The following is a 26,405-nucleotide window of genomic DNA, read 5'->3' as shown; positions in this document are numbered from 1 at the left end:
GTCCTAAAAGCTCCCTGAAAAGCCTTCAGCTGATCCAAAATGCTGCAGCTAGAGTACTGACAGGGACTAGAAAGAGAGAGCAGATTTCTCCCATATTGGCTTCTCTTCATTGGCTCCCTGTTAAATCTAGAATAGAATTTAAAATCCTTCTCCTCACCTACAAGGTCTTGAATAATCAGGCACCATCTTATCTCAAAGACCTCATAGTACCATATCACCCCAACAGAGCACTTCACTCTCAGACTGCTGGCTTACTTGTGGTTCCTAGGATACTTAAGAGTAGAATGGGAGGCAGAGCCTTCAGCTTTCAGGCCCCTCTTCTGTGGAACCAGCTCCCAGCTTGGATTCAGGAGACAGACACCCTCTCTATTTAAGATTAGACTTAAAACTTTCCTTTATGATCAAGCTTATAGTTAGGGCTGGATCAGGTGACCCTGAACCATCCCTTAGTTATGCTGCTATAGGCCTAGGCTGCTGGGGGGTTCCCGTAATGCAGAAGTGTTTCTTCTTCATTCACCTCTTTCACTCTGTTTATACTCCACTCTGCATTTAATCATTAGTTATTATTAATCTCTGTCTCTCTCCCCCCTCAGCAGATGACCCCCCCTCCCTGAGCCTGGTTCTGATGGAGGTTTCTTCCTGTTAAAGGGAGTTTTTCCTTCCCACTGTCACCAAGTGCTGCTCATAGGGGGTCGTTTTGACTGTTGGGTCTTCTCTGTATTATTGTAGGGTCTTTACCTACAATATAAAGCAGCTTGTTTGTTGTGATTTGAATAACATGTGATTTAAGTAAAATTGAATTGAACTGAATAGAATTGAATTGAATTCCCATTAGGTGTTGGATTGCTGCAGCCCTTTGTCCCCAATTCTGCTCATAATTTTTATGGTCAGAATTTCTAGGTGTCACCAAGTTGTGAAAGGTGTCAGGTTAGGTAGTCTCAGGTGGTCTCTCTGCTTTTCATAGAGCTTCTGGTCCTTCTGGGATGAATTAATCTTGGTTGGGGAGGTGTTCCTGCCTCAAGTATCCTGGGGTCTTGCTCACGAGTGAACGGAGGTGAAGGTGAAGCTGTTGATTTAGTGGTTGATCTACATTCCTACCCTCATCTATGGCCCTGAGCTGTAGGTACAGACTGATAGAACAAGACTGGAGATGTAAGTGGCAGGAATTAATCAGTACAGCAATGACCCATAAGGTGAAAATATGTTTTATTGAAATATCTGCAAATTTATTAAAAATCAAAAACTGAAATCTTGCGTGATAAAAATTGTTCACACTCTTTACTGTAAACTTGTTGGTTTATTAATTCCTGACATGTGTGGAGCTTGAAGAGCTTTTAAATGGTCTGAGAACTCTCAACAATGAACCCTGTGGCACCGACAGCTTCAGAAGTCCTCTGCAGGGACGTAAACTTAGAACGTTTTCTGATGTGCACATTATATATTATTGCAATTTTCTGTTATGCAGCAATTTTAGTTGCCAGTGCAGAATATTATTATTACATCAAGTTATAAAAGTAAATGTTTAAAAGCAGCAGCCACCCCTGAAACATCTTTAAGGTTTTATAACTATTAGAGAATATTTGTCTTCATTGTTGATTGCTGTAATTAGTTTAAAGTGAGGTACTTTAACAACTAAACTGAGCATATGTGTGTGTATTTGTTTACAGTATGTTAAGCAGGGTGTGTGCTCACTGAACCCAGAAATGCTCTTACTTTCTCATGAAGAACTGTGGGGCGGTGTGGATGAACACAGCTGTCTAATGAATGTAATGCAACACTATAAAGTCTTAAGTAATGCATAGTCTTGTGGTAGCTGGCTCATAACACTCATTAAGAACACAGACCCCCTGTCTAACATCCTGCATCCACCTGCACTCACATGAACTGGATTTCTGCCCCAGCTGCAGCTTTAATTCTTGGTCAGGTTGGACCAATAATGGCAAATATCTCCACAGCTCTGTGGGGCTGTCAGAGTTTCTCAGCAGTCTGCACAAACAGCAGCTCACCGACGCTGCTCTTCATCTTTCTTCTTGTATTTTTCAGGCGAGTTTCACAGTTATCCAGAAAAGTAACAATAAATGCAATGAGAACGATCCAAATAGCATCAGGCTGTGTTTACAGAAATCACCTGACATCCTGTCGATATGCAGATTGTGTTCAAAAGAAATGAACAGATCAGAATAGAAAGGGCATCTGTGGGAGAAGGAAGAATGGAAAGAAAAGTGAAAAGATGAGGAGGAGAGGAGACAGGCGTGCAGGAATAGAGGCTGATTGCCTGACTGATTTCATGAGTCACTCCTCTGCAGGCGAGAGGCTGGAGAGACAGGTGGCTGTGTGAGTGTGTCCCCGTGGCTCACTGTGATATGTGAGTAATTTTATTAGGTGTGTGTGTGTGTGTGTGTGTGTGTGTGTGTGTGTGTGTGTGTGTGTGTGTGTGTGTGTGTGTGTGTGTGTGTGTGTGTGTGTGTGTGTGAGAGAGAGTGAGCAGGCAGAGATGTTGGCCAAATGTGATCTTTGATGTACACCAGTGCCAGCCTGAGAAGGAAAATGCTCAGGAGAGGATAAAGGTCAGCACACTGAAACACATACATATGAATGTCTGTCTGTTGGGGATTTAGTAGATGCCAGATTTTTTGAAAGGAACAAAAATAATGAAGCACCTTTCTGTCACGCTTGCTATGAAACTGAGTGGACACAAGCACAGAAAAACTGAGAGATGCTGACATTTAAAGAAAAGGTACTCACTGTAAACACGAGAAAAAGGGCCGAGGCAGGCCGAGTCAGAGCACAGACAAAATCCATAAGAGCTGCGTTTCAACAGCAACAGGAGAGACTTGAGAACAAAAGACTGATGAGACAACCTGAGGAATGGATAATAAGGCACAGAGGACTGAGGGAGGGAGTGAAAAACAGAGAAAACAAGAGACGGTACACACACTTATACACACGGGTGAACATGCTAAAGGTGAGAAGAAATAATTATGCAAAGTAAAAATGAGCAGGCACACACACACTACATCAGAGTGAGGGACAGCGCAGGTAGCACAGGTGAACTCAGGTAGGCTCACAACACTATGAAGGTAATGGGGGGGTTAAGAATAAATAGTATGTCGCTTTGGGGGTGTTGCATTGCTACACTTTAATGTAGCACACGATGTGTAGTATGTACTGTCTCATGCAGCACATCAGTGTCACCACAGCAGGGCTGCGTTTTGCAAACTGTTGTCACTCACCACACGTAATGATGCAATCTTCTACAGTAAATACATCAGATAAACATGCAGAACAGGAAATATCTTAGATGTGTCATGTGTGGTTTTACTTGCAATGCTTGAAAAAAAAATCTGTTAATCAGCTAGCAGTGCTATCATCAGTGCTGTTACATATCCGCTCCTGCTGACTGAAAGCTGTTTGTAGGTCCTTCCCATCTGCTATTTAATCAACATGGTGAGGGTGAGAAGTGTACACTAATCTGCACTTAACGTTTTGACTGTCATCACTTCACGTAGCCATGCTTTATAGCAGTGAACGTCAACTGGCGGCCCGCGGGCAACATCCGGCCCGCCAAAGCTTTCCATCTGGCCCTTGGACAAATGTAGCTGATGACCCCTGCTTTATAGCAGTGAACACGGTTATGCACTCAAAGCAGTGCATGTCAGTGTGGAAGGCTGCAGTCTGCAGCTCAAACAGCTACACGAGGACTTAAACCTTCAAAATAAAATACGAGTAGGGAAACTGGAAGACAGTCAAAGAATAAAACAAACAACAAGATGCAGACGGGAAAATAGAAATCACAGGAGCAAGGAAAAATCTCAGGATCATAAAGACAGTGCCAAAAATGAATGGTGGAAGTCCCAGGAGTGACACCAACACTGTCCTCAGTCACTTCACTCTCAGAAACAGTAACAGGTGCCTTTCACTAAGGCCGGCCCACCTTTCAGAAACACACGAAGCTCAGCAGTCTGGTACTGATGCGCAGCGACAGCTTCTGATATTGTTCTCAATGTGCGCGTCCTCCAGAAACACTGTAAGGAGTCTTAGCGCGACTCGCTGGTGACAGATGCTGCTGTGCTTTTGTTCACACTCTCTGAATCAGCGCATCACACTTAGCTCGACAACCAGACTCAGATCTTTAACACTTTCTTCAGCGTGACAGGGTCTGAACGCATTGGGTGTGCTGTGAGGGCTGCAGGCTTTTCAGAGAATGAACTGTGAATACGGTGCTGATTCAGTGCCAACACACACACACACACACACACACACACACACACACACACACACACACACACACACACACACACACAAAAGACGGACCACCACACAATCAATGAGGGTGCATCAGTGAATCAATGCCATGCCCTTATTGTAATCTACAGCTTGCTTTGACAGGCTGCGTTGTGTTTGTGTGTTTTTATAACATGTGTGAGGCTGATGGTGCAGTCGAAGCTCGCTTGGAAGCAGCAGTTACTGTTCGTAGAAACATTAATGCCGTCAGGAGAGCAGGAAGTCCTGCCGAGGTTCAGATGTAAAGAATAAAATGGAAATCTAACTTTTATTTATATAGTGATTGAAAACAAGGTTGGAAAAAGTAGAAACTGAAGTTAAAATTTAATTATTTTCATATTCTTAACATTCTTAACCGCTGGGTTTTTCTTCCCAAATCTGATTATTGATCAGCTGTAGGTCAATTTTGGGGCATCTGAAAAATGTCATGTTTAGGTAAGCTTTAATATTCTCCTCAGAACATCGACAACAACAGTGAAAAAACAACATAATTATTTCACAAATTACATTTTAGAGAACAGAGAACAGAGAGAAAAATGCCAGTTAAAAAATGCGCAAACACGAATACACATGCACAAAAAAATGCACGTCAGAAAGGTTGGACTCTTATTTCTGTGCATCAAGTACAATTTAAATTCTTTATCTGTACATTTACCCATACGCATATAAACATGCATGCTTATACTTTTAAATTGCTTAAATACATAATTAGGTGAAAAAGTCCAATTTTCCATTTAAAAATTAGTTTTAAGGATAGGTTCAGAAATTTCCATCACCTAAAATTAATCTTTCCTCAAACAAAAATTTGTGTGATTTTCCGTTTCACGTCTTCTGCACCTGCATGTGCCCTCTCTCCTCGAGCTATAGGGAGCACAATGGCCCGATGCACAAAAATCAATCAACACGTCTCAGTATTAAAAAGGACTGGACGGTACATACAGAGAGATTTGTGCACGTTTTTCTTTTGTGCAGACACTTTCAGCGTGTGCAAAGATAAAACAAGTCATTACTGTTAAAAATCAGTAAAAATCTATATTAATGATATTAAAGTTCCACGTGTTCTTCCAGGTGGTGTTAATACTGATGGGATTATCCTGGTGAAATAAAGGTTTTGTTTTAGTATTGACAGCCACAGACTTCCATATAATTTTCATGTTAAGGTGATTAAGGTGATGGGGCGTATCCACAGAGTCATCACGGCTCTCTGATCTCAGCAGAGACTCTCGTTGGTTTCAGTGAACTGAAGGATATCATCAGAGCTGAGGTCTGATCATAAAGTCGGTGCATGGCTGAGCTCCGCGTGTGACGGGAATACTTCAGCTTCAGTTGTGTAGATCGGAAGAAGAGCGCACATCTCTGTGATGGAAAACTGCCCTGCGGACTGTGCACCAGGAATTTTCCACCGCCTGCAAAATTCATCCGTTTTAGATGAAAATCAGGAATGATTGCAGTTTCCAAATCACAAGAGCTTTGATTAAAATAAAATATTTAATGTCTTAACAAGCTGAAAATCTGAGCCAGTGCCTGTTTAACAGACTGAGCTGCTTTCAGAGAACCTACTAAACTGTAGCTAATAAATGCTAAATCTGTAAGAAAACCAGGAGTTTTTGTTTTTAATGAGCACTCTGCACGCCAGTATCTGCACTCTTTACTCTTTAACCCACCAAGTGTTATCTAAGAAATAAAATGAAGAACCACTCTGTATTATTACACTTTGTGTAGATGGTACGTTGCATTTTATTTATTGCTTTTCTTCTTAAAAGATTTCTTTCAATGAAGTCTTGTGAGTCCCTTCACAGCACTTTGTGAGATCATTCTGAAAGCAGCTCCACTGGTGGTTGTTGTAGATAATAACTCCATTAGCTGAGTAGTAAAATTAATAGAATGCATATTGCATACTGTGTATACCACTGTGTAAGTTTTAATTGTAGATAGGGGTGGTTAGCATCATTGCCTCACAACAAGGTCCCGGGTTTGAATCCACCAGCTGGCTCGGTTCTCCCTGTGTCTGCGTGGCTTCTCTCTACAGCTCAAACATGCTCGTTAAGTTCCCTGGAGAGTCTAAATCAGGGATCCCCAAATCCAGGCCTTGAGGGCCGGTGTCCTGTAGGTTGTAGATGTGTCTCTGCTTCAACACACCTGAGTCAAATACAGAAGTCATTAGCAGGACTCTGGAGAACTTGACTGCAGACTGAGGAGGTAATTCAGCCATTTGATTCAGGTGTGTTGGATCAGGGACACATCTAAAAGCTGCAGGACTCCGGCCCTCGAGGCCTGGATTTGAGGCTCCCTGGTCTAAATTATCCATTACTATAGCTGTGATTGTGTCTCTCTGGGGTCCCATCCAGAGAGGCTGGAGCCAGCTCCCTTTGACAGCTGGGACAGGTTCCAGTCCAGCCACAGCCCTGAATTGGATCAGTGGAAAGATGGATGGATGGATGGATGGATGGATGGATGGCTGGATGGATTAGTTGCAGCATTAAAGTTCTGTTGGCCTCTTGGGGGCAGCAGAGTGGTTCACTGATTAACATAAAGAGCACGCAGGTCAAATCAAAGCCTGTGTGTTGAGCGAGTTTTTCCCACCACTGAAAAAGAGGTTAATGCTGCCTACACTCTAAACTCTATTTCTCAAGTTTCATTTCTGGTTAACACAATTTCAACAGTTCACTTTGACCTGGAAGGTTGCTGCTGGGAGCAGGTAGTGGACAGCACATGACCGGAGTCTTAAACCAGCTGCCTCCAAACAGGGAGAATGGGAAGACTGGACCAAACCGTTGAGCTCAAAGGTGTCAAAACTGGAAAGCTAAGAGTTGGTGATTTTAGGATGACCGTCTCATTCAAGCCCCTGATAGTTAAAAAATAAAGACAATTTGAGAGGATCTATTGTTTGAAGACCTACCCCAGACTGCTATGGAAGCTCACAGGGTTCTCGTGGTGCTCCTATATAATCTCTTAATGCACCTGTAGTCTTGTGTTTCTTGTGTCAGGTGTGTGAGGCATGTGTATTCTTGATGGCTTCTTCTTTGGTGTCTTCTTCTTCTTCTCCTGGGTGTATTGATAGTTTATTTGTATAAAGGAGTCTGTATTTATTATATGGCAGTCATACTGAAGTCCATGCGTGCTTTTAACCATAGCTTGTTCAGTTCGGTGCAGCTGATGAACCTGAATGCTGAATTTATTCAGTGGTGTTATCCCCAGGATACAGGCCTCTGTGAGGGGGCGCCACGTGTGCGTGTGTTTTTCACGGCTGTGTGTGTTTCATGCGCTCTCGTTCTGTTTGTTTAGTGTTTAATTGTCTTTTGTGCCTGAGCCACTCTGTAAAACCAACACTGCTGTAATGATAAGCCTCTCCTCCTCTGTGCCAGCCCGTGTGTGTGTGTGTGTGTGTGTGTGTGTGTGTGTGTGTGTGTGTGTGTGTGTGTGTGTGTGTGTGTGTGTATTAATGATCCCCTTGTTAAACTTTAATGTCTCTGTTCCACTGTTGTCAGGGAGATTTACCACTGAGCCCTCTGGGAAATGTCTGCCCCACTGCTCCCAGCCTGATGGCAAACACACATTCACACTTACACACACAATCAGGCGTGCATACACATTAGTTTGCACACATGCAACTGTATGCATAAATGTCTGTTTTTCAGTATATTATATTGTGTATCAGCTTCATTACTGAGTGAGTCTGAAGTCAGCAGAGTGTGGCTGCTCTGTGGAGGTGAAGTGTGTCTCAGTGTGTTTCTGCTGTACGTCACACTTGGTTTAACACCTCAGCAGATCAAACGTGCCGTCACCCCCTCTTCCCAACATCAGTATGAACCATCCACAGGACCACAGAAGTGTAGGGACCAGCTGCCCTGTATACATCTGAAGTCACAGGTTATAATTAGAGAAACATGCAACCTGACAAAGTCCAGAAATGGGAGATAGGCAAAGTGAGGGGCTACACACATGCAGGTGCTAACAAAGAATACAGGGAAGGACAGGACTATTTATAGAACAGCTGAAGAAACAAGGGGGGGCAATAAAGAGAATCACAGGGGTGGAAGTAAAACTCCGAATGAGACACAGGAGACAACACCTGTCCAGGTAAAACAGGAAATAGCAAAGGAACCCAACCAAGAGAAGGGAAAGCTCACACTGAACAGGAAACATGGAGGAGGCTGGGATAATAAGGACACCAAAAAATACAGCAGCACAAAAAAATCTAAACACTGGAAAATATATAAAAAAATGAAATCAGGAAAAATGATATCTTTCTGTCAGGGATGCACTGAAATGGCTTTTCTGGGCTGTTGTTGATCATTAGCGATCACACAGACTCTCGTTGATATTTAGATGTGAAAAATGAAACAAAACACAAAGCTTTGCTTCAGTCACTTAAAGCTGGAATTCAGAACTACACTACTTCATTCTTAATGCCATCCATCCATTTTCTTCCACTCATCCCCTTCAGGGTCACAGGGTCACAGCTGCCAGAGGGCGAGAGGCAGGGTACACCTGTACAGGTCACCAGCCTGCCGCAGGGCTAACACAGAGACACAGACAACCACCCACACCTATGAGCAATTCAGAATCATAAATGAACCTAACCCCACTGACTGCATGTTTGTGGGAGGAAGCTGGAGAGAAGCCACGCAGACACGGGGACCACATGGTGGGTTCACTCCCAGGACCTTCTTGCTGTGAGGCAACAGTGGTGCTAACCACTCTTCCAGCATACTGCCCTTATTCTTAATGATTTAGAGATATAGCTTAATGCAGGGCTCACCAACACGGTGCCCGCGGGCACCTGGTCGCCCGCAAGGACCACATGAGTCGCCCGCAGGCCCGTTCTAAAAATAGCACAACTCACTAGTGAGCTGTGTCTAAAAAATTTTTATTCTGTTGCTATTCTTTTTTATAATCACACTTGCATTTATATAGCTTTAAAAATGACAGTATCTTAAAAATATCCTCATTATACATGACGTTTAGAAAAGTTAGGGTGAACTCTGACTTACTCTAGTTCTAATTCAATGGTCAGTATTGTGCGCATGACAAAACCAGTGCTAATGGAACGTAGGCTAGCGGACACAGCGAAGATGGGCGCTGAGTGCAGTTTCTTTCCCCAAAAATATGGCTGAAAAAAGAAAGAAAACTTATCACTTTAACGAGGAATGGGAGAAGGAGTTCTTTTTTACGGTTGTGAAAGAAACCTGCGTGTGTCTCATTTGTGGGGCGACCGTAGCGACGGCAAAGCGGCACAATATTGAGAGACATTTCACTACGTGTCACAAAAATTACCATGCTAACTACCCACCGGGAAGCGCACTACGTGCAGAAAAAGCCAGTGAGCTAAAGGCAGCTTTGGGTAAGCAACAATCTTTTTTCACGAGGGCGGGAAAAAAGTCACTAAAAGCAACCGAAGCCTCGTTCAGAGCTACACATTTTCTGATCAAGAAGAAGAAGGCATTTTCAGATGGAGCAGTTGTCAAAGAAGCAATGATGATAATAGCTAACACTGTACTTAAAGACGACAAAAATGGAACCGATCTAATCTGTACTCTCTCCGACGTCCAACTGGGGGCATCTACGATGGCTAGACGAGTGTCAGCTATGTCTGGTAACCTGGCCGATCAGCTGGACCGGGATCTGGCAAAGTGCAGGTGGTTTAGCATCCAGTGCGACGAGTCCGTGGACGGCAGCAGTACAGCGCAGCTATTGGTCTTCATCCGGATGGTGTTTGAAGATTTCTCCACAAGAGAAGAACTCCTGACACTACTGCCCTTAAAGACAACTACGAGGGGAGTTGACATTTATAACACGCTGAAGGAGTTTTTCGTGCAGAAGAAGGTAGCATTGGAAAAACTGGTGGCGGTGACAACAGACGGGGCTCCTGCTATGATCGGCCGACATACAGGTTTCATCGCTCACTGTAAAGGTGACCCAGACTTCCCAACATTTCTGCATTATCACTGTGTCATTCACCAGCAGGCGTTATGTGCAAAAGTGATCGGCTTTGAGCACGTGATGACTCCCGTTGTAAAAATAATTAACAACATCCGCTCCAAAGCTAAACAGCACAGGATTTTCAAGGTGCTATTGGAGGAGATGTCAGCTGAATATGGTGAACTGCTGCTACACACAGAAATCCGATGGCTCAGCAGAGGACGAGTTTTATTTCGTTTTTTGTCACTTTTGGGTGAAATCAAAGAGTTCATGCAGTCCAAAGGCGAAGACGTCTCACTGCTAGAAGACACAGAGTGGACCCTTGACCTTGCATTTTTGACGGACATTACTGGGAAACTAAACGTCTTGAACTGCGAGCTGCAAGGCAAAGGTAAAACTGTTGTTGATATGATAAGTGCTTTAAATGCATTTAAAGCCAAGATGAACATTTTCTCTGTGGATTTACAGAGAAAAAAAGTGCTGCACTTTCCCTCTGTGCAGTTGGTGCTGAAAAACAATGCTTCTGCATCTGACACATTTGACAAAGTTGCAGAAAAGTACTGTGAAGTCATAAACAGACTTGGGCAAGAGTTTGAGAATAGGTTTTGTGATCTTGATCAGCTTGAGCCATGTGTGTCATTCATTTCCAATCCTTTCATGAATGTGGACACAACATACTTTGCTGAGAAACTAAGTGCAACATTCAACTTGGATGCTGGACAGGTGGAGATGGAAATCATAACATTGCAAAATGACCTACACCTCAAAGTTTACCAGACTGCACCAAACTTTTGGTCCCTTGTTGACACAGAGAAGTACAGTGGTGTATGCACAGCAGCTATGAAGGTTGCCAGCCTGTTTGGTTCAACCTATCTCTGTGAATCAGCGTTTTCTGACATGAACTTCATCAAGAACAAACACAGAACATGCCTCACTGATGCACATCTGAAAGATGCACTCACAGTTGCAGTTTCAAGTTACACACCAGATTACAGTGCACTGGTGAACAGCATGCAATGCCAGTCTTCTCACTAATAAAGAAACCAATGCCAGATGTTAGTGGCAACATGGCAGTGTCATGGCAAAGTTTAATTAAAATATTGAGGAATTGTGTTCAATTTAAAAGTGTGTTCATGACATATAAGTTATAATTTTGTTAAAAATGCAGCAGATTTGGTCATGAGTTCAAAATGTGACAAGATTTATTTAAAAATATGTAAGTTGATTTTTCTTTAACATTACATAATAACTTTTTGAAACATGGTGCAACATAGTTCATGATTTGCTAAAAAAATGTTTGTGAATGGCTAGTGAAAATTGGACATTTTTCCTATGAAATGTAGTGATGTAAGTGATTATCTAAAAATGTGACAATTACTGAGATTAAAAGAGATAAAGTGCTGAATATTGATATGTTTCCCACCTTGTTTTCATTGCTAATTATTGGGAGAAACCATTAACATGATCAGTGTCTTCTCATAGATGAGTATCATTAATCATTATTGATAATGTATAACTAAAGGCAAACTGAGTAAATTTGTTATTTCAGAAGAGCGTGTCAAACTGGTGCCCTTTGTATGACTCAGTACCCATGAAGTAGCTCTCAGTTTCAAAAAGGTTGGTGACCCCTGGCTTAATGTGTGCATGCTGTCATTGTTCTACGGTTGGCTGTGGCTCAGGAGGTAGCGCAGGTCATCTGCTAACTGCAAGGTTGGTGGTTCGATCCCTGGCTGCTTCGGTTTTCTTCGGTAAGACCCTGAGTTGCTCATCGGAGTGTGAATGTTGGATAGAAAGCACTTAGATGTAAAGAAGAAGTGCTTGTATGAATGTGTGTGTAGCACAGTCCATTTACCAGTCTGTTGTTTTGTGTGCTTCCTGTAACGATTCTTTGTAATGAGGCATGAACCTGCCGGGGTCTGCAGATGAAGAAAGTGCATATTACACACTGTGTACTGGCCCTGCTTAAATAAAATGATGGAACAATAGTAATGCATGGATAGCATCACAGCCCTCTGTACATGCCAGCATTGCGTTGTTGTAGACAGACCTTAACCCTGAGGTGCTAACCCCACCCTGAACGAGGTGAAGCCATTTTGATGCTGTGATTATTTTTTTTTTGTTCTCTGACTACCCAGACAATTAAATTTAAAAAGTTACATATTCTGAGTGCTTAAAGGGTTAGGGTTGGGGTTGTCACTGATGATGTCACCGGTGCTGTCATGGATTTTAATATCTTGGCCTTCCTCCGAGTTAATTTTGATCGTTTCAGCTCTGCTGTTCTCATTGCTGTTGTCATGTAACTAGTTCCATAAAGCCCTGTTTGAGCTCAGATACATATCCAGATATGTATGTAGAAAGATAAGACCCAGACTGAAAGCTCTGATTGGCTGGCAGAAATACAGACTGGCAGATCACCAGATGTTTTTGAATCACTGAACAAATCAGAGACGTGGGCGGCGACGGTGCGAGTGCAGAGGGTTTGTGTGAGGATGAAAGGCTGCAGCAGACTCACGTTTGCATTAAAGCAGAAATGTGATTGTTAACACTAAAGCAGCTTTATGGGGACAAATGAATATGACTTAGGACAGCAGATCCATGTTTACACATCGGAGTGAAAATGCTGTAACCTCATAATGACTGCTGAGAGGAGAGGATGAAGAGATCAGGCTGTTTGAAATGCAAATGTAACACAATGGAAACTAACGGGCCTCTGATTAGAGAACACTTTACAGCTTTTTATTTCCTCGATTCAACATCGTCTAATAAAAGCTGTCTCCTCTGATTTCCTTCATGTCACTGTGACACACACACACACACACACACACACACACACACACACACACACACACACACATAGAGTCAAACAGGGAAACTGAAATGCAAGCAGATACACAGGAAACTGTACATTCAGCACAATCACACTGTATGCTTCCCCTCATGTTCAGTGTGTGCCAGTGTTATGAATAATGCACGTTAAAGTTGTGCTCCTCACTCTTCACTGAATAATGAACATATATCCATCTCTCCTCCCTCTTTCCTTCCCTCTTATTGTCTGTCCCTTTCTTAGAGTTGGCGACTGAGGAGATGAACTGTATGAGGAAGAGCGAATGAGAAGAAAGGAATAGAAAAAGGAGAGAAACATCAACCAGAGGAGAGGAGGAGAGAGGAGGATGTTGGGAGTTTTATGAAAGAGAAGAGGTTTGATTTTTTCCCTTTTTTTTAAAAAGAAGAAAAGGTGGGACTGACAGTGACCGGAGCTGGACGCTTTGGAGAGCGAGCTGAGGAAAACGGGATTAGCTGAACGAAGGAGGAAACATCTGGATGGTCTCCAGTGCTGCGGCCTTCAAAGATGGCCTCCAACTTCAATGACATCGTCAAGCAGGGCTACGTACGCATGCGCAGCCGCAAGCTGGGGGTGAGTAGATTAGACGAAGCTAAGATTGTTTAGAGGTCGATTCTTCTTATAGTTACACCGAGTTTCTTCCAGCTGAGCTTCGTAACAGGTCACGGAGACTCATTTAGGGTCAGAATGTTTGAAGAGCAACATCTTCTAGTTTCTTCATTGTTGCCCCAAAGCAACAAAGTAAAGGGCTTTTCATTATTGATGCTCACAGACGTGAAAAATGAAAACATTCCCAAAAGAAGCTGCGGAGAGCAGGAAAAACCGAGTGAGGAAGACAGAGTTGCATCCTGGTTATTCCGGAGAAGTTTGGGAATTTAGTTGCTGTCAGGCCAGTTATGAACCAGTGTGAGCGGCCTTGTTGGTGTTTCCAGGCTTATGTATGGGTGCAGTGAGTAAATACAGACATTGCCTGAGGCTGTCCCGTTACATTGGCCATCACCTTCAATATTATTGTCCCGGAAAAGCAGCTCAGTGCACCTTCATCAGGGCTGTCTCTAACACGCAGGTTCACTGAAGCAGGCCCGTTTGGATCAGCAGATCGGTCCTGCTGGGTCTGCAGACAGAGTGTTGCTGAGCAGCCTCAGGATCTATTTTCTATGTTTTTGTGACCTCTTGTTGAACAGATTGAACCTCTCCACCATCGGCTGTGCGTACACTCCTGCCTGTGGCCTGAGCTGCACGAACTGCATAGAGAAATCTAATGTGGGTCACTTTCACATGGCAGAGGCAGCACATGGCATGACTTCTTTTGTAGAAACGAACACAAATCAATTAGAGTCAGGTTCTGTTCACCAGCTCGCTTCAAATAATGGTCGGCCCCTCTATCGGTGCTCACAGAGCTGAGTGAACGGCTCTCAGAGGGGACGGAGGAAACTCCCATGACTGTGTGAACTCTGATATTACCCGAATAAAGTTTCACGTCCTTAAGTTTTAGCTCCGTTAATGGATTGCATATAAAGAAAAATGTGGCCTGTGGGAAATAATGCTGTTGAGTTTTATTGCTTGACCTACACTGACCGCTCTGTTTGTTCTAAAGTTTGTGTGTGTGTGTGTGTGGTGTGTGTGTGTGTGTGTGTGTGTGTGTGTGTGTGTGTGTGTGTGTGTGTGTGTGTGTGTGTGTGTGTGTGTGTGTGTGTGCGTGTGCTCCTAATGGCTGATTCGAGCTTTATCACTGGACAGACTGCATGCTGGGAAATGATGACTTTCTTTCTGGGTGAACATCAGAAAACTTCTGAAAATCACTTTCAGTCCTGAAATAACTCATAAAGTCATTTTTGGCCGTTCGCCGTGTCGAGTGAAGGAAGAGCAGAAACTCAGTGAAAGTGCAGTTTCAGCAAACATCTCTGAGATGCTCTTTGATTTTGATGCATGTAAGGCAGAAACCTTTTATTTTTTGCCCCCTGATTTCTGATTTGGAAGAACAATTGGAAAAGAATAAACGTTTCATATGCTGATTGCAGACGTTTGCAGGGTCAGGATGACGACTAAGGCCTCACAGGTTGAACGCCCAGCAGGTTGCCAGCAGCCTCTTTGAGTTAGGTTCACTTCAGCCCCGTGTTATGGATTTATCTATTTGAATGGCCCAATAGAAATCTTACAACAGAAAAGCTGTAAGTGGCCTGGTGCTGTTGAAGCCTCATTCAGCCTTACTCATACATTCATATGGAGCTTTGTTTAGTGGAATTTTGGGCTCAGGATCTTTCCCGAGAACACTTTGGCGTGCAGGCTGGAGGAGCTGAGGATCAAATCACTGCCTTTCTGATTAAACAACTCGCTCCACCTCCTGAATCATAGCTGGAAGGCCACATCCACCTAAGAGTCTAATGAAAGGTATCTAAAGCTAATCTAATGAAATCCTCTAGTTTCTGAAAGCATGCTTGTTTAGCGTGTGGCTAAAATGCAGTCTGACCTTTAGAGCTCCGGGGGTGACCTGGTAACCTTTGATCATTAGTGACACATGTAGGGTCAGGGTTAGGTTCACATCCACCCTTTTTATAGAATTTGTGTCTGTTTGTAGCCCAGGACAAGAAAACCTGAAAAAAGTAAATCTGTAATTGTTCTGAAATCATCTCAAGCAAACCCAAACCTGACTCAGGACCATCTTCTCACAAGTCGCTGTTTTATTTGTGTTTCGTTTTGTTCCAATCAGAAAGGTTTTTTCAAAGAATTCTTTGAGCCCAGGAAGGACGTCCTGCAGACAGCAGCATTACATTAACTCGTGCACAAATATCATTTTGGGGCTGTTTTTCAACCCAGACTGAACACCAGGGGTCAGGATATTTTCTGGTTGTGACGGAATATCAGAAAACCAGCAAATTATTGTTGAAAATCATCATGTTGAAATGAAACCCATGAAGTCAGTATTGGCTGGTTTAGCTTTCCAGTCTGGACTGAAAAATCTCACTCAGAAAAAACTTGGTTTAAAGGTGACAGACATCTAGAAAAAGATGTCCCTTCATTTTACTTTAACCTGGCTGAGAAGTCAAAAGACCTTTCTCCTTCTTCTTCTCCTCCTCCTTCTTCTTCTTCTTTGGTGCCTCTGCAGACTCCTGTTTGTATGTTTGGAACCACAGCTCGCTGTGAGGCACACGTATGAACCATCAGCAGGAAACTGCTGTGGAACGTAAACTCGAGCCTGAAATGACATCAAATTCAGCTCTTTGTAACAGTCTGAAAATACTTTTCAACCACATTTAGACGTAAAGTAGTGTCCTTTGAAAGGCAACAACTGGCTGACCGCACGTGTTAGCTCACCTGCGTACCTGCCTACCTGCCTGTTTTCCACTTTCCTCCCCAGCAGATCTCTGCGTCTCCACTGAGAGATACGCGTCTGTTTCTGGACTTTTCCCTCTTTTCTTCTGGGTTGCATGAACTTTTAGTTTGAGAAAGTTAGTGTGGATTATTATCTGAACACTGTTAAAGCATTTATCTGTCTTTGTTATCCACTCTAATACCCACATCCAGTGATGACCCCTGCTGGCTCTGCTTAATTTGCTGTTTGATCTCCGACCGCAGAACTTGAAGCTCTGCAGGGTTCATTTCTGCTGTTTACTGTCAGCTTTGTGAAAGCAGCGCTGCCACAAATGGTGCCCAGCTGGAAACATTTTGTGGCAATTAACGGGCATCGGTTATGCAAATGAGCGAACATGACAAACATGCAGCTACTTGTTAACAAACCTGTTTGTCAGGATGAAACAAGCCTTTACAACAAGTTTAATAAAGTAACAAGTCGTAAAAGTCTTGATTGTACATTCTCTCGTTTTCACTGTTAGCGGCGCAGTGATCTGATTGTGCGCTGGATTCAAACTGCATTTGGGTGCACGAGGGATTTACAGGGAATGAGCTGTGAATGTAATCCTGCATAATTGTGTCTTTCCTCTCTTCTAACAGCAAACCGAGCTGTTTTAAACAAAGCCCAAAGTGTCCCAATGCCAGAAGATCAATCACCAACCAGGAGCGTTTTAAATGGCTGGCACAGGAGGCAGTTTAGGGGTGGGGGGATTTTAATTGTGGCTGTCATATTGGCACATTGCTCATTAGCAATGGAGACCCACCCACCCCACCATCACCCCCAGAGCCACACCCTCGTTGCTCTTGTGAAATGCAGCTTCCATAAACTTCTGACCTTCTCTGTAGTGCCATCAGCAGATCAGCTTTACAGTCTGTCCACTGCATTGATTGCAAACCAAAGAGAGCAAAGCTGCAGCCAATCAGAGTGAAACCTGCCCTTCCCTGTTTGTGATGTTGTGTTTAAAAACAGGAAGTTGAAATTATTCTTATTTTCTGACCTCATTTGAACTGAGACAAGGAGAGAAATTTGATTTGCAATGGCGACCAAAGCTGTGATTCTCGTCTTTCATTACTGCAAGTCGATTATCCAGCCCTGGATCCAGGACTGAGCTGGAACCTTTTGCTTTGTGTTAAGGAAGTTTTGATAGAGAGAGGACAAACGGAGGGGTGGCTGCAGATTATTCCCCTGCTGAGAGCTTGTGAGGGCAGAGCTCTGCTTTCTGTGTCCTCTCCTTCCCAGACTTTGCTTCAGCTGCTCAGACTCTGAGGATGATTGCTTTCTGTCCTCCATCATGAAGCAGAGGGATGGAGCTCTAATCATCTGCCTGCTTTTGTTCTTTTCCCCACTTCTATTTTGCAGTTAATCATTTCAAGGAGTTCTGAAATCTGAAAATCTGCTCCATGAAGTGAATTATAAATTCAGGGATCCACGGTGGTTTTGATTGGCGCGACCAGAGTCGTTTTTATTTGGCAATCATTTACATGACAGGATGTTCCAGCTGGAAGGCAGACCTACTTATCCAAAGCAGAATTCCTTCTCCATTTGGCTCTCTTTGGGAATTTTTCTGGGTTTGCTAACTCGTTTTCTTACTCCCTGTCGGCTCAGGCTGCTCCTTCCGTTTAATTGCTCTCTGTCTTCGCTTTCTCCCTGTGCGGTTTTCTGCCCTCAGCACTGATTCTGCATGGCTCTTCCTTTTCTGCCTCATTATCTGCATCCTTCCTCAGCGTTCTCGTGCGCCATCCACGCCTTAAATTTGCTTCCTTATTCTATCTCGGTTTCTTCCATTCACCGTCCTGTGGGGCGGCTTGGATGGACAACAGTGATCAGAGAAGACGTTCTTCCTCATGTTTCTTTGTTGATTTCCAGGTTGTTATTAAGCATGAACAGATAATCTGGGTCCAGGGCAGAAGATAGCTGAACCTCCCTCTCCCTGCCACCTCCTCTAGCTCTTCTGGGGGACAACAAGGATTTCCCAAACCAGCATTATAATCTCTCCAGCATTTCCTGGGTCTGTCCCAGGGTGTCTCCTGCTTCAACGTGACAAAAACACCTCACCTGGAGGCGTCCAGCATGCCTTATTTTCTCCACTTGCTTCATCTCCTGATGAACAGTGGATTTGTGCAGATTTGCTGATTTCAGAAATTGGGTTCCCTCATGTTGAGCTGCACAGATCATTGTGGTGATTAAAGAGAAGCTTGACCACCTCATATACGCCTGTAACGATCTGGAGCTCTTATCTTACCTGAAGCTGAAGATCGTACGACAGCAACATTTCAACCCCCCCCCCCCCCCCCCCCCCCCCCCCCCGCTTCCTGCTCCTATTTCCAAAACCATCCTCATGTATTATTTCATAAGACCTGAGACCATAAACTCCTCAGGAAGGTGTTTACTGAGGTCAGAGGTCATGTGAGCAGGAGGCTCATTTTCTCAGAGACTTTGATAGAATCGGACTTCTTTTTACAACCAGAGGGCAAAATATCATCAGTCTGTGTCCTGCCGGGACCCCCGTGGTTTTTTTTTCATTATAAAGCTGCTACATTTTAACAAAAAAATCATCCCTGGACATGAGAACAGATGCAGATTTGTGTGTTTGGTTTCAGAATTAAAACCTGGGGACATCAGACTTAAAGTGCCTTGGGATGGATGTGCAGTCAGTGGCAGCAGATACTGAAGGACATTAACAGGGACAGGCCAGCACAGAAAATAAGGACATCAGGCCACCTTATTAACACAGGCTTAATAAGCCTCAGTTTGTCTTAGTGAGGCTTTTGGAGGGCGAGCTTCACTCGGTGAACGAACACAGAGGGGGGAGAGATGGAGAGAGGAGGGCACAGATAGACAGAGAGGTAAATGTCGGGTTATCTGAGGCAGTGTCTGCGTCTGCAGGGCAGAGAGGAATGGCACAGCTGAGGTCCTCCTCAAGGCTAGATAGATGGACTGCCAAAGTCATGCTTCATTTATCTCAAGAGGAACAACAAAGCCCGCCATGCAGCGCTGTCTTAAACTAATCGCTGCTGTATATGAGTCTCCACTCTTTGTTTCCTGCCTTAGCATTACCACAGTCCTCGGAGGATAATGAACTACTGTATTGATGAGAATGATATTGATCAGCCTCTGGGCATAGAGCAAGCATTTCAACCTCCCCCCAAACGGGCCTACTGCTGATTAAAGATGAAACCAATGCATTCAGATTGCTAATAAGCCCCACATCTAGAAACATATGTGAGATGTTTCCCATCTGTCTGTGTGCTTAGCTCTGCTGTTTGGGCACAGGGAAACAAATGCTTGTGTAGTTTTTTTCCCCACTTCCTCCAAGTAGCTGTAAAATATATTTTCCATCCTTCAGTTGTGTCCTCACGCTGGCACTTTGGATGCCTTCCAAACTTTTAGATTAGAAGGCTTCTCAGAGGAGGCGAGTGTGTATTTGAATACGGGGAGAACTGCACTTAATGCATGACTCCTGCACCGAAGTTCATGGGCATCTTTTCCAGTAATGCCACTTTGTGTGGAGAAACTGAAATGATGCTTCTGCACATCAGACACACAAAAAGTGGGCGAAAGGTTTCCAACAGCTACAGTCAGACTTAACGACCCCTGTGTGGACTTCAGAATTTTGGTTTGTGTTCTTAGGTTTGCTCGTTGTTTAGATTTGGATGTTTTGCTCAGCTGTTAGTCCTCGTTGTAGTTTAGTTCTATTTCTTATTATTTAATTGAGTGTTTCCCTCTGTGCTGTCCGCCATGGTATTCATCTGCGTTTGCAGTCATTGTTGATTAGTTTTACTTCCCCTCTGGTCTCATTGACACTGATTGCAAAACTGACCAGACAGAGCTTCACAGTGATGATGATGATGAGCCAAAGCAACCTGAAACAGCAACCCAAGAGTTTCTCAAGGCAAAGAGTCAGTCACCTGATCTCAGCTCGGCTTTTCAGTTATTAAATACAAAAGTGAAGATGCTGCAGTGAAGGCCTGCAGAGCATCATCATCAAGGATGGAGCACAGATTTAGTGAGGTCCATGGGTTCCAGACTTGCAAGTATTACAAACAGCCCTCATATCTAAAATGATGTTAGTTTGTCCAATTAGGTTTGAGCTTCTGAAACTTGAAAATCATCACAAACTAAATTATGCCAGAGTTAGTGGATAATAAGCAGGGATCTGGGTCGTACTCAGGAGAGAAAAAATGCAGTTTGTATTCAATAAAATTATAGATTTTCATTTTACACAAAAAGCAAAAATAACTTTCCTAAAATAATGAAGTCGTTTTTTTTTATATTACACAAATTAAATATGTAATAATGTTTTTACTCTCGTAGTTTATTCTGGGAGTCCCCGGGGATCACAGTCAGTCCTTGGAAGTTAAATCTGTTGTAGGATGAAGGTTAAAGTGTCACAGTTAATTAGGTCAATAAAAAAAGAGCACATACTGCAAATCAGTAATTGGTTTCTTGAGCAGCTGTGTGTTCAGTTCATGAACAAAGAGCTCACATGTGGCTCAGAGTTGATTGAGCAGAGAAACCAAAAAAGAAAAAAAATGAAGAGAAGCTGTTTGGCTGCTCATCAACAGATTCAAACAACCTGAATCTGAATTATTCATGTAGATTTATTGAAGGTGAATGATGGATTTCAACACCCTGAAAGCCCTGAGAGTCTCCCACAGACAGAATTAAATGTGAGGCTGCCTGAGGCCAGATTAAACTTATAGACACAGGAGAAGGTGATAGGTGAGCTAATTTGGAGGATATATATCCCTGCAGACACTGGCTGTGATCTCTGCATATCCAGCACGCAGCACTCAGATGTCTTTAAGACCGGAGGATGAGTTTCATCTCTGTGCCAAGCTGGAGAGCAGATCCAGCAGAATCGCTTCAGCTGTCTGCAGATGCACACAACAAATAGGTTCGAGTGAATAGTTATGGATATACACGGCAGCTTTGGTGATTCTCACTGTGGCTGAAACTCGTGCAAACCACACCAATATAAACAGTGTATGTCCCTACATATTACCACAAAGGTACCAACCTCATTTAAAGAGGTTTCTCTGAACACCTGCTCCATCTAAGTCCAATATTCAGTCTTCTGTTTTGGTCTCCACTAATCTGAAGAAGATGAGATTTGCATGAGCATGCAGAGTTTGGAGGCAGCAGGAAAGGTTTCCACATGTCTGACTTCACTCAACAGTCATGTTTGAGCAGGCCTCGGTTGCATGCAGGTAAACAGTCCATGTGGAAACTCAAAGAGGGAACTCATTTGCCAAAATACCATCTCAGAACCTGTCTGACAATGATTTAGCCTCATTTTGATCTGCATTCATAAACGATGACCGAACAGGAAGTGGATATTTGATGGCTACACCTGAAAACTTCCAAATACTGTTAGATTCAACTCATTGTGCACACAACGAAATGATGGTTCCAGATCACTCATCCAGAGATGAGTGAGATGAGCATCTGCAGTCATGTAGCCGGAGACCGGCGCTACCGTTAGGCAATGTAGTTTAAGTGCCCAAGGACACAATGCAGCGCAGGGGCTCGAACCTGCAACCGTCCGGCTGCAAGGCAAGCGCCTACCCACTGCACCACTGCCATTTATTGCTGGCTGTAATCCTCAGAGGCTGAAGGTGCACTTATGGTTACGCACTCATGTCTGTTTGTGTAGCTCTCAGGCTGTGCAGAGAGGAGGATTAATGCAACCAATGCAGAAGCAACAGAGATACAATCCTCTAACACCCAACATCATCTGTGGGCTGCTGCCTGCAGCAAAGTTACAAAAGTAAGGCCCCGGTCACACAGGCCTAGAGGCTGGTTAACCTGTCAACCACCAGTTGCTCGGGAAGTTTTTGCAATGTGTTAGTTTCCAGTTTGCGTCACACTTTTCACTGCAGCTCAGAGAAGAAATGACGAGTGTCTGCACACAAGTCACGTCTTCCATACAAACTGCAGCTCCTCCTGGTGACACAGCAACAGGCAGCAACCGCTCACAAACCGCTCGGTTGCTGGAGGTTGGTGGCTGGGCCGGGGGTGTGCCGACCGTGTGACTGACAGGAAACAACAAAAGCAGAAGAGCCATCTGAAAGCTGGTAACAGATGAAAGCTGAGATAAGCAGATCATTATCACCACCTTTGTAGTCAGAGTTATTGCTAATTATCTGCAGAAAATGTGTTGCTTTCACAGAACAGTCATTTAATCAATTCTAATATCGATAACTGCAGCCTTAATATTGGTGCTAATTGAACTGATGTTCATCCAACTATTTAACATAACTCCAATCATGATATTAAAGAATATCTATGGACATAATGAGTCTGGTCCTCTCTCAGTCTCTTCCTGCCACATCCACTTTTCTCTGCTTCACTCGAAGAACCTGTAAATGACTTTTATTTACCTTGAAGGCATCATTATGTAAGCAGCCCTTTGAGACTAATAAGATAGGCTGATCTGGCATTCACCTCTCCTCCCCGTGCTGCTCTGACTGCAGTCCCTGCACCGACAGTGTCCTCCTGCGCTCCTGCTCCTTCCTTTTATTTTTAGAGGCTGTGTCACCATCATCGAGGTAAATTCAGGTGATTCAGTTTGTACAGTTGCAGTTTTGTGCCACGATTATTTACCTCCACCAAGCAGGTCGTGTTTGTGGCAGTGTAAACACGATGGCTGGAAAGGTTTTAATTGAATTCTGATGTCAGAGGTCAGAGGTCATGTTAACAGTCCATTCAAATTTTGCTTCCATCCACTGAGGTCTTCAAGGTCATCTTCATCATTTAGTGGTCCAAAAAAAGACAAAAAGCCTCATAACTTATAAATTAAGATTCTTATCATTGTGGTGTGTGTTGTCAGCATATAAAGATTTCAAATATCATGTCACAACTGACCTCTGACCTCTTCTTCAATGTCAATAGATTGATCTGAAGGTCAAAGTGAGAATAATGCTGTATGGAGCTGTTTAAAACTATGTTTCTTACTGCTGTTGTTTGTACTGACAGCATACAGGCATAGGGGATGATACATGGAGGCTCGAAATATCAGGTTACTTTGACCTTTGACCTCACATTTACATTTCTAAAAACATGTTGCAGCTTCAAAGAAAGTATCAGGGGTGTCAAGAGAGAGAGAATTAATCCACATAAATAAAATAATTATACTCAAAATTATATCAAGAATATCAAAATGGGTTTCAACAGGGCAAATAATAAAAGCTGCACTTGTCTTTACTTCATTACAAACATACATTTAAAGAGAACAAAGCAAACAAAATAAATACACACAAAATACAAAACTGTTCCCATTGAAGGAAAAACTGCCCAGAGACGGAGCTGCTTTGGTGGACGAGGAACTGACAGCCAACTTTGATCCAGACTCACAATTAAATCAAAGGAGGCAAAAAAGAGAGCCAGGGACAGGAGGCAGATGAGACGAGGCGAGTTCACCATAGTCGGAGTTTCTCTCCGTTAGCTGGATTCATTTACTCTAACACTGGTGATCAGGACAAGCGGTCACATGAAGCTGGTTATCAGCTGGCTAAGTTAACCCAGCGTTTCCCGGTCTAGGTACGAGTGCGTTCAAATGAAATCACACTGATTATTGGACTGGCAGCTGAGTAGTCCATATTAGAAAAACATGAAGACATATCACACATAATACAGAGTGAACGTAACAGCAGCTGCAGATGAATCAGAGATGTGAGATGAAAATCACTGTACAGTAGGTTAGTGTTAAAAGTATGAATGTGTGTGCATGTTAAACATTTTGGTCAGTGGGACTGGAAAAGAGCAGCTATATTGATAAAGTTTAGCCTATTTGAAGGCAGGAAAAAAAGCTGGCAAAAATGCCAGTTGTGTGAGTTAACAGCCTGACCAATATCACAACTTTATGATTAAGGCATAAAATAATCTGATGGGTTATCATCGAGTATTCCATTAAATTAACGTTCAGTGTTTTAGCTGCAGCCCTGATGGTGTTCATGGATAGATAAAGCAGGGTATCATCTGCATAACAATGAAATGTGTGCAATGCTTTGTGTCGTGGTATGCCCAGTGTTTTGTGTTCTTTCCTTTAAGGTTCTGTTTTTGTTGTCTTTCTAAGTTGCTTATTGTTCGGAGTCTTTGCTTGTATAGGGTTCTAAGTCCTGTTGTTAGTTATGGTCATTTAAATTGAATTCCTCTTTCCCTTTTTTTTTTTTGCCTTCCCTGCGTTTCTGTGTCCTAGTGTCTGTTTTGTCCCCTGTGTCAGGTCCCTTGCCTCATATGTTTTGTATTCAGTTTTATTCCCAGTGTTTAGTCCCGTGCCTACATGTTTCCTGTTTTACTTTGCCAGTCTTAGTCTTGCCTGCCTTGTATTTAGTTTTACTTCCTGGTCTTCAGCTGTGCTCCCCACCTGTTGCCTGTTCCCTGTTTATCCCTCTGTGTATATACTGTCTCTGTCTTCCCTTTGTCTCTTGTCAGAGTCTTGTTGTCATTGTGGCTGTGTCTCATATCTGTGCTCCCAGTGTTCCCTAGCCTTCTTCTCCAGTTTAGGTTTTCTCAGTTTTGGTAGGCTCCTTGTCTGTGTGTTTTAAGTTATCCACCCTAATAAAGGTTCGTCTTTTTGTTAGCTTCTGGCTGCCAGCTGCGTCCTGCGTTTGGGTCCTCACCTCCACACACGCCACATGGTCTGCTTCCACGCACTGTGACAAAAGGAAGCATGTATAATGTAAATAGAACTGGTCCCAGCACAGAACCCTGTGGAACTCCATAATTAACCTTAGTGTGTGAAGAAGACTCCCCATTTACAGGAACAAACTATTAGATAAATATGATTAAAACCACAGCAGTGCAGTACCTTTAATACCTATAGCAAGCTCTAATCTCTGTAATAAAATGTTAGATCAACAGTGTCAAAGCTGCACTTCATTGGTCGTTATTTGAGAATTTGTTTATTTGGCATTTAACTACAAACTTCCACTGATCTCTCCTGGCTTTGCTCCGTCAGAGTGAAAGAGCCACTCTTTCCACCTGTATTTAACATCTTTCTGTGGGGACTGTGTGCATTAAGACGTGTAAGTTGCTTTAAGTTATTTTCCTCATTTCTCAGTGGCCATTGTGGCTTATTTGGGGATTACAGTCCTGCCTTGACATGTTAAACTCTGGATTGACATCAGCAACAATTAGCACAGCCACCACTGTCACTGTTAATCCTGCCAAAGGTGTGAAGTTAATCTCCAAAAGAAGAAAGCTGGGAAGCTGAGGATTCATCACAGGATCCTGCCAGGAATTAAACAAGTCAAGTGGTGTAGTGCAGCTCAGAGCAGCACAGGTAGCTGCTGGATGGATTAACAGAGAGAGATCGGGTAAAAAGTTAAAATCAGAAACTTCACTTGTGAACACGAGGTCATAAAAGGAGCAGTCAGTAAAGGTGAGGAGCCGAAGAAAAACCTGCAACATGTAAAAACACCAAAACACAGATGAGGCTGATTCCTCATGACTGTGAATGGGGTTAGTCAGAAAACAGGCGAAAGGTCATGCATGAGGGAAAGTACTGGGCACAAAACAATCAGACAACTGACTTTTTGGTTGGGGCTGGGGGGGGGGGGGGGGGGGGGGGGGGGCTGAACTGACACAATAAACTGTCTGGAAGTAAAACAGCTGTGGACACATGACTCCGACACATTTGAGCCTAATCCGGGCTTTTATGCCACTTACGCCTTACTTACGGCACCAGCAAATTTTGTGTGGCTCACATGTATCAGGCTGCATGTGGGTTACAGCAAGTGCTGTTTGGGCCAGATGTGGCACAACTGTCACAACACACCTTACATCTGGCACATGTAAACTGGACCTGTGGGAGAGTTAAGGCTGTCGGTCGAGCCCAACTATGGCCTGATTACTGCTTCAGATGTGGACCACATTCAGGCCAGATGCTCACTGCTGTCAAATATCACAGGAAGTAAACAGGAAAGAAGCACAAAGAGTCCAAGCAGGGCATAACAGTGTTCTGTAAAGGCTGATGTTAGTTTTGTGACTGATGACAAGCTG

General features: G+C 43.4%; 1 protein-coding gene across 1 annotated transcript in view; it reads left to right on the top strand.

Annotated features, from left to right (window-relative positions):
- The window catches only part of dok4 (docking protein 4), an 85,062-nt gene that overhangs the window by 37,608 nt on the left and 21,049 nt on the right, over positions 1-26,405 (top strand). The window contains exon 2 of the mRNA XM_030724140.1: positions 13,274-13,621. Coding sequence (XP_030580000.1) covers positions 13,556-13,621 — 66 coding nt within the window. The 5' untranslated portion in view covers positions 13,274-13,555. The remainder of the gene's footprint in view (positions 1-13,273; positions 13,622-26,405) is intronic.

This window comes from Archocentrus centrarchus, unplaced genomic scaffold (genome assembly GCF_007364275.1).
Source record: "Archocentrus centrarchus isolate MPI-CPG fArcCen1 unplaced genomic scaffold, fArcCen1 scaffold_32_ctg1, whole genome shotgun sequence".
Lineage (NCBI taxonomy): Eukaryota > Metazoa > Chordata > Actinopteri > Cichliformes > Cichlidae > Archocentrus > Archocentrus centrarchus.
This window is presented reverse-complemented; position numbering and strand designations above follow the sequence as displayed.